This window comes from Danio aesculapii, chromosome 16, assembly GCF_903798145.1.
Source record: "Danio aesculapii chromosome 16, fDanAes4.1, whole genome shotgun sequence".
Lineage (NCBI taxonomy): Eukaryota > Metazoa > Chordata > Actinopteri > Cypriniformes > Danionidae > Danio > Danio aesculapii.
In genome coordinates, this window is record NC_079450.1 from 35,152,233 (window position 1) to 35,167,714 (window position 15,482).

The window sequence follows — 15,482 nt, forward strand, 5'->3', positions numbered from 1 at the left end:
AGATAACCTTGGATAAAACTATCACGGTTTCATGGTATTGTGATTACTGATTTAAAATATAAAAGAGTCTGGGTAGAAAACTAACTTTTTTCCCCTTTAAACAAAATATATTTTATTTTGAGCAACATTTTAGTGCTTCCCACAGGTTTAAAATATACTTGCGGTGGTAGCTGGATTGAAACACCGTTTACCCACATAATATATATATATATATAGTTAACTATATGTGACAAACAAAGCATGATTTCATTTTTAATAATAATTTTATGTATTGTGCCACTGTTATACACTGTTTCTTTTCATTGGCTTAAAGTAAAATAAAAGACTTGAAATAAAAAAGAAATCCTTTATGCTATTCAGGAGCCATGTGCACTCACTGACAGGTAAAATCTGCTTCTTTCTCTTTCAAGTTCAAAGCAAACTTGAATGCCATAGCATTTTATATATGTATATAAAATAGTCTATGTAATATATTAACATCATCAAATTAATAAAATAATCAGCAAATGAAAAATAAATGACAGAAAAGGTCATAAAAACAGACAATATCTCTTAAAATGATCATAATTGCAAGATTAAAACGAGTAAATGGGTTTGTTAATCATAACTTATGGTGTACATATATTTTGCAGCCAGTTTAGATATCATTTCGTCCTTTCTGAGTATATAGTAATGTTTTTCTGAGTCGTTTAGATTAAAGAATTTATTATTTACTTTTTCTCTCTGGTCTTGCGGCTGTGCGTGCTGTCAGCTGTGAAACCTGGCAGAAAGTAGTCTTTAATAAAAGAATAATGCAAAAACGCATACGAGCTTTAGAAAGCGAAAAGTTGAATTACAGACATGTAGGAGATTTAGAAACCTGGGCCGGACAAATTTTTTAAGTCCCAGAAATGCACATCTCTGTGAGTCTGCAGAGCATGTGAAACTGTCTGCACGAGTGTTGACAGGTCTTGCAGGCACAGAACAAAACTGGTAAACGAGAGAAGATTTTCCATTACTTAATCGATATTAATCTTATATTGGGCGAATACAAAAAGTGTAAAATGATGTTAATAATAAATGAACAAAAAATGTGTCACCAAATATACTTGAGCGGCTGTTAAAATACCCGCTCAAGTAAAGTCTATGTGTGGGAAGCACTGCATTTAAAATATTTCGGAGCAGTAAACATGTCCGGCTAAATAATTCAAATAAATCATTGACTTCTTCTGTCTTCATTTGTTTTAAAAGCAGAGATTTTGACATCTGACCAATTACATCTTTGGATATCTTTTCTGCTGGAAATACTGTTGTCCTAAAAAAGACAACAACAATAAAAACGTACATAAAAATTCTTACATGCACCTTAGGAACGGTATAGCAGAAAACGTGGCGGTTTTAAAACCTTGACTTTTCTGAACCGTCCCGACTGTGAGCATTTCAAAAGAATTTAAAACATTTAGGCACAGAAAATTATGATGTTTGGAGGTGTAACAAAGATTAATTGTATTTAATTATTTAAATGATGTTTTTCTTACTTGGAATTTTTGTCTTGTTTCCAGTCCAAATTTCAAAGTGAAAATCAGATTATTTTTACTTACCCAGTTAGCAGGTAATTTCGCTTAATTTAGGGAATAACTCTTTATTTTGACTTACTCCTTCTGAAGGTGAAAACAAAACAATGCTTTTAACTGATCTAGAAAATTGGAGATATTTGGACTAGAAATGAGACAAAGTAAGATTTTTCATTGTGATAATTCAATTTATGTACCTGAATACTGTTAGACTCAACAGAAAACCATCAAATAGAGCCATTCAAACCATCTTGTGAAGCTGTACTCATATTCCAATATTAATCGAATAAAAATCAAATACCACAATATCAGATTTTTCCAATATTGTGCAGCCTTACTGTCTACTGTCCAGATCATTTAGAGCAAGTCTCTGGGCTTTGATTAAATATTAGTTGTAGCAAATGCCATGTAGTGAGCTTGAATTAATTACATGAGGGTGACGCACTCTTTTCTTCTCCATATGCACCAGACACCTTCTTATAAGCATCCTATACGTCTTGAAAACATTGCAATTCTGAGTGTGCTTCACACATATGAGTCTTGACAAACCCACCTGTAGGACACACACTCTCTTCTCAATATCAACAAACGACTTGTCATAGCATTTATAAACTGCTACTCTCTGATGATTTGAAGTGTTTCTTTTATCCTCACTTGTAGTGTAAATGATCATTTTTGTAAGCTTTTTTTGTTCAGAACACCATTCAATTGAAATGATCTATTGTGGATTGAGGTTAAATTAGATGTGTTAATATTTGAATGTGTTTCAGTATATTTAGAGCTAAAGATAGTCTGTTTCTTATGATAAAATTTCAAACATTTTTAAAAAACTTGTTACTATCAACAATGACATTTTGATATGGTGCAACTTATTGTTATAATTACACAGTAGTCATTGGTTTGCTTTGCTGTCTTCTGGGTTACCAGGTCAGCCATCACTGCTTGCCCCGGCCCAGTCTCCCAACCCCCCTCACGCTCCTGCCATCACAGCCATCTACACCCCAACAAATGTGACTCTTGCAACTGGGGTGGTGTCTATGGCCACAGTGTCTCCGAGTGTGGTTTACACAGTGTCCAGTTCTTCTAGCCTCTCTCCACACATCCTTCCCAAGCACACCACAGCAACCTCCATGACTCCTGTAACCCTGGACCGGCAGGTGAACGTTTCTGTGCACTCTGAGCGACAGTTGCACCAGGAGAGATCCCTAGAGCGACAGCATACAGACAGTCAGGTCTACACACTTTCCTCTGAGAGACAGATGGAGAAAGGCTGTCTCTTACAGTTGGACAAGCACTTCCAGGTCCCAAGCAAAGGCAGCGGCTGCTCTGTTGCGCCACCATCGGCCACCTCAGTGCCATTGCAGCCTGGAAGCCCTGCACAACCCTCTCATTCTGGTATGATAAACTTAAAAGGATGTTTAATTATTTTGTACTGTTCTCTGCTGTCACCTGTGTGGTATAAAATTGCTGTTAGATCCAATATAGTCAGCAAAGAATAATTTTTTAGTGCTTCTCAAAATCCAGCATCACTTTGTTTGAAAATGAATCCAATATAAAAAATATAGCTGCAAGCAGCAATTATCGGGGCCAAGCAGCCCAATGGCCACATTATTAGCAAGCATGGCAACAAGCTACAGAGCAACTGGAAAATTCTATAACTTTTTGGCAGCATGTTCTGAGCCAAATTTGGTGGAAATTGGGCTAACGATCTATGGAGAGTTCAAAACAGATTTTCAAACTAATTCAAGATGGTGGACAGGAAGTTGTGTCAATTAGGGAATAATATCAATGTTTTCTGTATGATCCAGGGAATCTGCAAGACCAGTCACATGACAATAGACAAAACTATTCAAAAGTCATTTGATAAAATGTATATGGTTTCTATTGATAGAATTTAATTGTTTGTCAAATTTTACCCAGAAGGTGCTGCAAACTGATGTAGTTTGGTCAATGTCAGGTCTAGATCAAACTCATTAAGTTTGGTTTCAAAACTTTAAACCGTTGCAGTGATTCTGCCTGTAATGTCATCTGGCAGCATTACATCAAGTATGCGCATATGCTAAATGACAACTATTTTGTCTATTGGCATGAATTCTATAACTTTTGGTCTACATGGTCTGAAGATGATCCGAGTCAAATTTGATGAAGATTGGACCAACGGTCTAGGAGGAGTTAAAAAAAAGAATAGTTTAAACAAAATCAAAGTGACAGACAGGAAGTTTGGCAGATTATGACATAATTGATATCTGTGTTGTTGGCATGACCCAAGAAATAATTTGAGACCAGTTTCATCAAAACAAGCATATGCACTCAAAAGTTATTACCAAATGTGTAAGTTTCATTATTAATGGCTAATAAATGTCTTATAACTCTTGACCTATAGGTGTTGCTGTCACATTTTTATGGTGTGGTCAGTGTGAGGCGACAATGACAGACCTAAAATTTGGTGTCATTATCTTTAACTATCGCAGAGATACAGCCTCAGATGTAGTTTGGCATCATGCTATCACGTGTCACACAAATTCAATAACTTTTTGTCAGCATGGTCTGAAGATGATCTGAGTCAAATTTGGTGCAAATCAACCAAACAATGTTGGAGGAGTTTGAAAAAGAAGGTTTTTGACAAGGCAAAATGGTGTTCACTTAATTAAGGCATAATTGGTATTGATATTCTCAGGACAACCCAAGGCAAATATCAAGACAAGTTTCATAACAATAGGCAAAATTAGTCAAATGTTATTAGCATTTTTAGAAATATCGTTATAACATTTGACCAAAAGGTGGTGCTGTGACAACTTTTTGAGAACTTTCAGGGCACAGTCTCGAAGACACAACTATTTCATAACAATTCGCCAATGCATCTGTAAAATATAGCAATTTTTGACATAATTCAAAGTGTCTGACGGCCAAAATGACTGACCTGAGAAAATCAGACATCATCCAACTCAGCATGTTGCGCCGGATGTAAAGAAATTTTTATGAATTTTGGGTTTAGAAAGTAAAAGCAAAAAATAAATAATGTTGTATCTCCGTACCACTAGAAGGCAGTGCACCGAAACGCTGCAGCTCACTTCAGACCATGGTTGTGATAACCCACACCAAGTTTGGTGTGAATACATCAATGCCTTACGGAGAAAACACCTTAAGTCAATTTTCGCAAGCTCAACGTTACATTTGTTTGCAAGTTAATCGAAAATGGTTCGTGTAATCAATTTGAATTCAATAACTTTTGGTCAGCATGGTCTGTAGATCAGGTCATTCAATTTTGGAAAAAATCAGACAAACGGCCTAGGATGAGTTCGTTCAAATAGGTTTTGCGGAAAAAAATTATGACAGAAAATCATGTCAAAGGGTGCGCTTGAATCGGCTATATAAAAAGTTTTTGGCTATATAAGCTGTTTCTAATTGAATGACAATCTTTTTTTTGTTCTGAAACATATACTGGGTTCGCACCAAATGCAAATTTTAGTATTTGTGCAAATAGATTACATGTGAAGTCGATGCAAATGCGCAAATAGTAGTAAATTTGCACGGTGGGGGCAACGTGAGGATTCATTTCAGTCGTGTTTTCAGCTCAAGTTAAAAAAACAAAACCAAAAACATTCAAACATGAGAAAAACATCCTGCCAGTAATCTAGAGCAAGTGATTTAATGAGTGATTCACTGATGTTTTTATTATACAGTGACCTCAGCTATGTTATATTTAGGTTTTTCAGTTCATGACCCCATTAAGCATCATAAATTACACCTGATGGTTGTTTTAGGGCCACTAACAGTCTCTCTTCTCTGTTTCAACAGGAAGTGCCCCGGGGACACCTAAGCTGATCACAGCAAGGCCTCCTCAGAAAGTAAAGGCCACCGTGGCAAACATCCCAGTGGGCAGTTATGATGGAGGAGGGAGAGGCAAAGAGCGGGAGAAGGAGAGGGACAGGGACAAGGAGAGAGAGCGGGAGAAGGACAAAGACACCAGTAGCCGCTTCTCATTTGAGGTAGAAAAGGTAGAAAAGATAGAAAAGTCAAGCTCTCCAGCAGAGGAGGGGGCTGCTGAAACACCCACACACTCCGGTGTGGAGACCGCTGCCCCTAGTGGACGTGGCAAAGAGACAAATGCTAAGGAGGTTAGGATCGTTGACTTCTCTGTCACCAACATACAGCATAGATATGTGTAATTTATATATATATATATATATATATATATATATATATATATATATATATATATATATATATAATAGATGATGATGATGATGATGATGATATTACATACACATTTTTCTGCTAATTTACTTGTTTTCTTTAATTAAAATAAGAAATTATATAATTAAATTAACCAGTGATCAGAAATGTTATTAAATAAGATATATCATTTTAAAGGCTGAATTACTTTTTGCTTTACCCAGGTTGAAAAGAGGGACTCCCATCCTTCTTCTCCATTACCTCCTCCATCTGGATCAGATCCTTCCCCATCACAGTCTCATGGTGATAAAGATGCACCACCTAAAAAAGTCAAGGCCCGTCCCCCACCACTCAAACGGCCATTTGATTCAGTTGACAAGTAGGTCTGAATTTATTTATTGTCAGCTTATTGCATTGTAGACATTTATTTTAAATCCCAAAAAGTCCAAAAACCCCATTGTAGTCACATAATTTTGTAGATTTCAGGATTTAAATACTTATGTACAAAATTGGACTAAATTGCTTATTTGATTAGTGGCAAATTAATAGATAACTCTGTATGTGACTCATATTTATATTGAGGAGATTTCAGATTCACAGATATTTCAATGCAAACTCAGACATTTGAAACCCACTGCATGTGCAGATTGGTCAAAATCTTTGGTTGGCACAGGGTCCTGTCCGAGGTGTATTTTGAGGAGCGTTTCGCAGAGCTGCCAGAATTCCGTCCAGAGGAGGTCCTGCCCTCTCCAACCCTGCAGAGTCTGGCCACCTCCCCACGAGCCATACTGGGCAGCTACCGCAGGAAGAGGAAAAACTCCACCGGTGAGAGCAGCATTCAGACCCCCACACAGACTCAATGTCATGTTCCTGAATATCAAACCCAACTCAACAACCACTCAATGCCCCTGCATACAGACCTAGACTCGTCCACTGAAGATCCCATTTCTCCTAAACGGAAAAGCCGGCGCAGATCGAGCTGCAGTTCAGAGCCCAACACACCGAAAAGTGCTGCAAAGTGCGAGGGAGACATTTTCACCTTTGATAGGCCAGGTAATACTCCACCACCCACAATGCCTTTATCATTCTGCAGCCCTGATTCGACTGCACTTTAATTCTCTGTCTCTCTCTCTCTCTCTCTCTCTCTCTTTCTGTGTGTCTGGTTCAGATGGAGAGGATATACTGGGGGAGCTGGAGTTTGACAAGGTGCCCTATTCCTCTCTCAGGAGAACTCTTGATCAGAGGAGAGCTCTTGTCATGCAGCTATTCCAGGATCATGGCTTCTTCCCCTCAGGTAACGCTCAGACTTCTGTAGATACTGTACCACCCACACAACTCACAGACAGCGCACACACTACTCATAACTCTAGAAATGAAAAACAAGCAAATCACACTATAGATCTTAACAGATGCAGATCTTATTATAGACATTATTATTCATTTATAATCAAATACAAGACTAATTGGAAACTCCTTTGCAGAATATAAAATAATAAAAGGACAATAGTGTTGTTACATAGTAAATGGTTTATTTACCATTTAAAAAAAATAGTTACCTTTTTACCCAGCAGCTGTTGGTAAGCGCAAAGCTGCATAAGAAAACTTTTCAACCCTATTGGTGCCGTTAGTCAGCATCCAGAGTTCAAGTCCCAATTTGTGGGCCTTTCCCTATCCCATTCACACATCTCTTCTTAATTCAATTTCCTGTCACTTTCTTTAATGTCCTATGATAATAAAGGGGAAAAAAATCAAGAAAACTTTTCACCCTCCCAACGAATTTTAGTTTACAGTTGAAAGAAAATACCTCTAATGACCCGTTTCCACTGAGTGGTATGGTTTGGTACGCTTTTATGGCCGTTTCCACTGTCAAAAGGTACCAAAAAGCAAACCGTACTATACAACTTTATGGGTACCCTTCCGTAAGAGCACCTATTACAGCAAAAGGGTGCTAAAGGCGGAGCTAGACATGCAGCTAAACGATATTGGTTTACACAGTGGCCATACACATGTCACTAGCTCGTGCACAAGCTAGGAGAATGAAAACAAAGGAAGCTCCATTTTTAAATACACAGTCGAGACATTACGCCATAACAATATATCTTTATATAATAACGAGCCATGGTTGACCTGAGCTTAAACAAACCTTTTCGTCGTCTTGCTGAACAGCCACAAAGCCAAAAAGAGCTGCATAAGAAAACTTTTCAACCCTATTGGTGCCGTTAATTAGCATCCTGAGTTCAAGTCCCAATTTGTAAAGTGGACTTTACCCTTTGCACCATAGTTGTTGACAAGGCCCTCTAAAGCGCGAGCGGTTTTTGCTTTCTCGCGTGCACTCACCACGCATCTATATTTGAAAAAACTTTTAAAAAAACTTTTTTGAGCTGATGTTAATAACGTGCGTGTGATTATTGAAGTGCTTCTGACATCCAATCCTCTCAGAAACGGACAAACGCGAGAGTGACCATTGGTATCCTTTTGGCAGTGGAAACGCAAGCCTGATAAAGGTGACCGGTACAATACTGTACCACTCAGTGGAAACGAGCCATAAGAGTTGTCTCTCTGTCTTGTTTCTGTGCGCAAAGTTCATCATATTAAATGGTTGACATGAACATTCTCTAATTTTCTAACCATCACATAATTTGAAGCACATTTACAGAATGAAAAAAGTAAATATTATTGTCTTTCTTACAACTTAATAAAGCACAATAAATCCACCAATAAAACGATCAATCAAATGACGTAAACCCACTTCTCTGCACACAATTAGCGAAACACTGTTCAAATATCACAGTTAATATTCTCTGGGTCCAAAAACAAGCAGGAAACAGCAGAAAAAATCATCAGAGGCCAAGTTCACACTACACGACTTTAAACGTCAGCAAATCGCTGTACCATTCAGACTATGGCCCAATTCTATTTTTTTTTTACCCCTACCCTTTGCCCTTGGCCCTTGAAACGGAGTATAAAGGGTGAAGGGCTTCATATTTACCCCTAAGAAATGGGACACCACTACAATACCCGCACACGTCATCATATGTTATCACAAGCTCTTCTGTCATACGATATTGTCGATGGCGCCTGCTGTAGTTATTCCAGTTGCGTAGTTTCCAGTTATAGTCTTCAGGAAATAATGATATAATGTTATCATAATGATATAGTACTACTGTATATATAGTAGTATATATACAGCTCTCATTGGCTGAGGTTCATCACTACGACCCAATCCTAATTCTACCCCTTAGCCCTTCTCCTTACCTAGGGGTGTCCCAATTCTCTTTAGCTTGAAGGCATAGGGTTAAGGGCAAGGGCTAGAAACCACTCAAACTGAAGATTTTTCAGGACCACACTTGAAACCAAGGGGTAAGAATATTTCACAGAATACACCATCTGCAATGGCAGTATGGCTGCACACGGAAGTAAAGTGATACACAAATCAGTATTTTTTGTCATTATTACGAATTTTTACAACAAACAAGCACATGTTTTAATACATTCATAACCGCGTTCGTGTTTTACCATCACATTTTTAAAAAAAAAACGCTAAATTTCGCTATCCATAATAATAACTCCTATATAGTAGACCCACAACGTTCTGTTACTCGATGACACTCGAATCCCCTGTCAGAAAAGTCTAGTAGCTGGGAACGAGCTTTTTACAGTGTTTGCTATAATGTTAATGTTGTTTATGTGTGTTGACATAGATGAATATGGGCACGGTGTAAATGCACAGTACAGTTATTGCCCCATTATATTGCTATGATAACAAGATATATGCCTTCAGTGATTTCCTCAAGATAAACACCAAAAAATCACGCAACTGGAATAACTAAAGCAGTCGCCATCGTCTGATCTCAAATAAAGCAAGAGATCGCGATGACATATGATGATGTGTGCAGGTGTTGTAGAGCTGTCCCATTTCTTAGGGGTAAATTTTGAAGTCCTTCCCCTTCACACTTCAAGGGCCAAGGGGAAAGGGAAGGGGTAGGGGTACAAAAATAGAATTGGGATTGGGTCTAAGTTCACCATTCCCAATCTATACAAAATGTAAAATTTTAACCAACACTAGACCTACATATAGGCCTATTATTATTGTTGTTTTACTATATGTTTGAGAAATAACAATAATAATAATAGCCTACTCATATTAACCTTTATTTTACATCTACAAAATCATGAGAAAATCATGATCTTTATTTAATTTGTCTCTTTTTAGCCAGAATTCTGCAGCCCTAACTGCTAGCCTCTCTGAAATTGCCTACTTTACCTTTTAACTTCCAAATCAGCTTTAATTTGAGCTTAAAATCCTGTAATGTGAACCACACATTACTCAATCAACAAATATTCAATAGCATAGAAATCCTAACATTAGCTAAGAATGTGACTCAAGTAAAATGTGACTGAGCATGATTTGGGGGTGCCGACTGGATCTCAAACTTCGATTTTTGTTCCTCATTCTGAATCTGAGTCAACTGTCTCTCTTTATGTTTAAACTTGTCCACATTCAAATGTGATGCAACAATAATACCTGAAGTTTTAGTAAAGTGTCTTTTTGTTAGCTCGTTCAGATATTCATACATCAAACTATTTCAAGGGCTTTACAGAAATGATCAAAAATGCTGCTGCCATCTGGCAACTTGATTAAAAACATTGCTATTAAACTTTGGTCTCTGTGTTGACAGAGAGTGTTGGCATCTTCTAGGGTTGCATTTTCTAGTTGAATCTTTTAAATCCCTATCTTTTTCTATTCTCCTTTCACCCTATCAATAGCTCAAGCTACTGCTGCGTTCCAGGCACGGTATGCTGATATCTTCCCAACAAAGGTGTGTTTACAGCTCAAGATTCGAGAAGTCCGGCAAAAGATCATGCAAACGGCAGCTCCATCAGAATCTGCTGGTATTTCAGACCTTTCATTACCGGGACCTTCCGGGGTGGTGACAATGGACCCAGCTTTAGGGGCAGACCCTCTGGAGAAGGAAGTTGAGCGAGAGGGTGAACAACACAGCCCAGAGGAGCCTAGAAACGCTGGCGATTCACAGGACTCCTCCAGATGAGGCTAATGTCCAAATGGACAGCCCGAAAACCCGAAGTCTCCCCTCAACATCTGCCCGATCTACATTTGTTGTCTTGCCTCTGCTATGACCAAGGACATAGAGAGAAAAAGAGCCAAATTTTCATATGTGTGAAGCGGATGAGGGGAGACGCCTCAAATGTTGGGGTTTTGAAACTTCTCAGTATTTTACGTGATGTGGACTTCGCAAAATACATAGACATTTGCCTACACAGACACTCTTGAATATACACTCTTGAATTTACAGCATTATCCTAGTCATTAGGCTTCCTTTGGAACTAGAGGACCGTGGTCCTGTCCTGTTGGCCAGTGAAGTCCCAGTGCTGCTGATGATGTGCGAGGGCACCCAATCCCTTCCACTCTGACTGAGTTTTCGTATGGCCTGATTGGCAGTAGCTTGGCCACAGGTGTTTGTTTTTTATTGGTTCACGGATTACTGCCGGTCATTGGGAGGCAGGCCTCCATTGGCTGAGTTTAAGTGATAATGAAGACTTGTTGGACTTTTATGTTTTATATTTTGTTTGTTTTCTTTCTTCTGTGGTGTTTTCCAGATTTCTCACAAAGAGCTTTGTTAAGGCACTGAAAACGTTAGGCGAGGGATTCTGCCGTTTGTAAACCTTTCGTCCTATGATTGGCTTTATTGGTGGCCAATCAAACCGGAGTCATTCTAAAACCTCCGATCGACTAGCCATGAAGGAAAAAAGGTCATGGAAGGGAAGTCAACAGGCACATTTATTGCCATTGATTAATTGTTTTTTTCCTTCTTCCATATATTAAGAGATTCCACCTATTTAAACATTTCTTCCCTTTCATTTTTATTCAACTTTTCATGAGCTGGCGAAGCACGGAGCAAAGAGAATGTAGGGAATATATTCAGAAAAATATGAATTTTTATTCACTTTTTAAAGGAAAAACTTGATTTTTCAACACGTAATGCTACAGGTCATTACGTTATAAAATCTCTCATTATTACTGTTCTTATTAATGCTTTGTTGTTCTTGTGGATTTGATCCTTAAAACCTATATATAAATATATATATACACTGTACTCCTATTAATATACTCTTTCGTTTAGCAGAAAAGGAGGGATGAGTTTGCACTCTTCCTCGCTCCTGGAGGCACTTCCACTACCTTTTTCAAAACATTTTTCTCTTACGCTCTTTGTCTTGATATTCACAATGTTTTATTTCTTACCAGGAAGTAATTACATAGGCCTTTGTTGTAAGACACTCCAAACATTTTTCTGGTAGTTGTACACTTTATTATTATTATTATTACTATTATCGTTTTGATTTGCCACTTACATTCCTTCCCTTTCTCATTCCTCTTCCCGTCACTTTATTGTTCTTTCTTTAATCACTTTAAGGCTGTAAGGTGGGACTGGGGGGCCATCGTTGGTGATCTACTCCTGCAGCACTGGTCTTTGTTGTACATAAATACCGTGAGAGTCCAAAGACTCTACCATTTGAATAAAGTCAAAAGCATCATTGGAGGAATCAAAGCCAGTAAACGGAAATAAAATTGTAAAACAAAACGAAAAATAAAGAAATACGGTTATAAACAGTTCTTACTGCGTTACATTGTTTTGCTGATTTACATATTTGAGGACTGACTGGTCTAAAATTTTGCTGTATTTCTTAGTGTATGAATAATGTTCAAGGAAATCGCCTCTTCTCTATTACAAGTAAAACAATTGAGGAAGTGCGAACTGGGTAATCTCTGGGTTATTTTTTTTCTGAGAACAATTATGTGTAAAATAGTCACTGATCTATATTTGTGTGCTTCTGGGATGACACTTTGGACTGGGGAAGAAGTTCGAAACTTTGCTAGGCTCTCTTAGTACATAAACCATTCTATATTTCATGTGACCTTTAAAAATGATGTGTCTTGATGTATCCACATTTCAGCATTAGTAGTTGCACGCTGAATTTTTTTTTTTTCATTTTACAATCACATTTCTTTTGCTGTCTCAACTGAAATCATCCTACAAAAGCACAATATGAAGAGACTAATGGATCCATGTAACATTGACATGGATTTAAAGAGATTTAATCAAGGTCACCAAAAAAAGGAGTCATTTCTACCTTGGAGCATAACTAATAGACTGCTTTTTTGTCTTTAAAATCATAAAGTCAGTGGGGTCAAATGTTGAGTTTCTGTATTTGACTTTAGGGATTTCTATATACACTCACCGGCCACTTTATTGGGTACACCTGTCCAACTGGACGTTAACACAAATATCTAATCACATGGCAGCAACTCAATGCATTTAGGCATGTAGACATGATCGAGACGATCTGCTGCAGTTCAAACCAAGCATGAGAATGGGGAAGAAAGGGGATTTAAGTGAATTTGAATGTGGCATGGTTGTTGGTGCCAGATGGGCTGGTCTGAGTATTTCAGAAACTGCTGATCTACTGGGATTTTTATGAGAGAATGGTCCGAAAAAGAGAAATATTCAGTGAGCGGCAGTTCTATGTGGCGCAAATGCCTTGTTGATGTCAGAGGAGAATGGGCACACTGGTTTGAGCTGATAGAAAGGCAACAGTAACTCAAATAACCACTCGTTACAACCAAGGTATGCAGAAGAGCATCATTGAATGCACAATACATCCAATCTTGAGACGGGTGGGCTACAGCAGCAGAAGATCACACCGGGTGCCACTCCTTTCAGCTAAGAACAGGAAACTGAGGCTAAAATCCACACAGGCTCACCAAAATAGGACAATAGAAGATTGAAAAATTATTGCCTGGTCTGATGAGTCTCGATTTCTGCTGGATCCCAATTTGGCATCAACAACAAGAAAGCATGAATTCATCTTGCCTTGTATCAGTGGTTCAGGCTGCTGGTAGGGGTGTTATGCTGTGGAGGATATTTTCTTGATACACTTTGTGCCCATTAGTACCAATTGAGCATTGTGTCAACGCCACAGCCTACCTGAGTATTGTTGCTGACCATGTTCATCCTTTTATGACCACAGTGTACTCATCTTCTGATGGCTACCTCCGAGAGAATAACCCGTGTCTTAAAGTGCAAATCAACTCAGACTGGTTTCTTGAACATGACAATGGGTTCACTGTACTCAAATGGTCTCCACAGTCACCAGAGCTTAACCCAAATAGAGCACCTTTGGGATCTTTGAGACTCGTATCATGGATGTGCAGCCGACAAATCTGCAGCAACTGCATAATGCTATCATACCAATATGAACCAAAATCTCTGAGGAATATTTCTATTACCTACTTGAATCTATGCCAAGAAGGATTAAGGTCGTTCTTAAAGCAAAAGGGGGTCAAACCTGGTATTAGTACTAGTGTACCTAATGAAGTGGCCAGTGAGTGTACCTATTTCACAACAGAAGGTCATACAGATGTAAAGCAACAGGAAATATAGGAAGTTATGAAAGAACGTTCATCATCTGTCTCTTTAAGGCAGGGGTGTCCAATACTTCTAAAAGGTTAATGTTTAGTTGAGTTTAGCTCCAAGAGAGGGCCAGTTCCTAATGGCACCCTACACCTTTGTAGTCTTCAATTTATTCCACACTTTCATTACGCAATACCACTTTAATCTTCATGTAGAAGTCTGCATGCCTCAGTGCAGCCTGTGCCATGATGCTTAACAGAGGTGAAAAGTAATTGCAAAGGACTGGGAAGCAAATGTTGTTGGTTTAACAAATGTGCACATCCGGCAAAGGACGATAACCGGTTTCAAGGTTTACCGAGATTTGGGAAAGTCAAGGTTTTAAAACCGCTAAAATGTTCTGTTATACTGCTCCTATGGTATATGTAAGTATTGTTTTTTTTTTTTTTAAACATGTTTTTATGACTATTTTATTTAGTTTTTAGGGCACCAGTATCTCCAGGAGAAAAGGACCATCCATATCAAAAGGTACTACTCAGCCCACGAGTCGGCAAACATCTAAAAAACAAATCACTTACACACCAACATCCAGCATGCTCTAGACCTGAACAGTGCAGTGGCTAATAGGATGCCATGAAACCATATTTTTATCCAGGGTTATCATCCCTAGTGCACATGTGGTGGCCATTTTAGGTCCACAACTGCACATGACGTATGCCAACGTAATCAGACAACACAGTTCAAGCTTATGCAAGGGTGTATCTAATGCAGCGTCTTTGGGAGTGAAAGTAAATTTGACATTGTTCTCTTCTGACTGCTGTTATCAATCTCAACATTTTCTTTTTCTGAGTAAATGTATGTGTGATGCTCTATCATTCCTTGCTCTCAAAGTTTACCCAAATGTGAATTAGTTCTTAGAGAGATTGGAATCTATTACTTGAGGCATCTCAGCCAAGGATGTAATGCATTATGGTCTTCCTTCCGGTGTTATCTTTAGTTGCTATGCTTTTTTTACATTTTTTTTTTAAACTTCCCAGGTTCTACAGGTTGCAACATCCCAAATTTTGATTGCCAATCTTAAGCCAATTGTAATAGTTTTAGTTTTATTTGGAATTTCCCCAACCAATCACAGAGCCCGGGGGGACCAGAGTGAGTGCTCTGACTTGATCCCCCACTGGTCTATGCTTTTTAAAGGTTGGAGGCTTCCCTTGCACAGGCTTTGGCTAATCTCTGCAGAACAGTGGCCCTCTAAGACAAACGTTCTCAATTCCAGTCCTCATGGCTACCCACTACTTCACAGGGCACCTACAGTTAAATGGAACAA

At 38.4% G+C, this 15,482-nt stretch overlaps 1 protein-coding gene across 2 annotated transcripts in view; it reads left to right on the forward strand.

The window, feature by feature from the left end:
- Positions 1–12,363, forward strand: part of cicb (capicua transcriptional repressor b) — a 65,183-nt gene extending 52,820 nt beyond the window's left edge. The window contains exons 15-21 of one of the 2 annotated variants that reach the window (XM_056475986.1): positions 2,481–2,948; positions 5,352–5,671; positions 5,954–6,108; positions 6,376–6,554; positions 6,648–6,782; positions 6,898–7,023; positions 10,497–12,363. In XM_056475986.1, coding sequence (XP_056331961.1) covers positions 2,481–2,948; positions 5,352–5,671; positions 5,954–6,108; positions 6,376–6,554; positions 6,648–6,782; positions 6,898–7,023; positions 10,497–10,780 — 1,667 coding nt within the window. In that variant the 3' untranslated portion in view covers positions 10,781–12,363. The remainder of the gene's footprint in view (positions 1–2,480; positions 2,949–5,351; positions 5,672–5,953; positions 6,109–6,375; positions 6,555–6,647; positions 6,783–6,897; positions 7,024–10,496) is intronic. The other variant, XM_056475987.1, reaches the window with a different exon arrangement.
- The last annotated feature ends 3,119 nt before the right edge of the window (positions 12,364–15,482 follow it).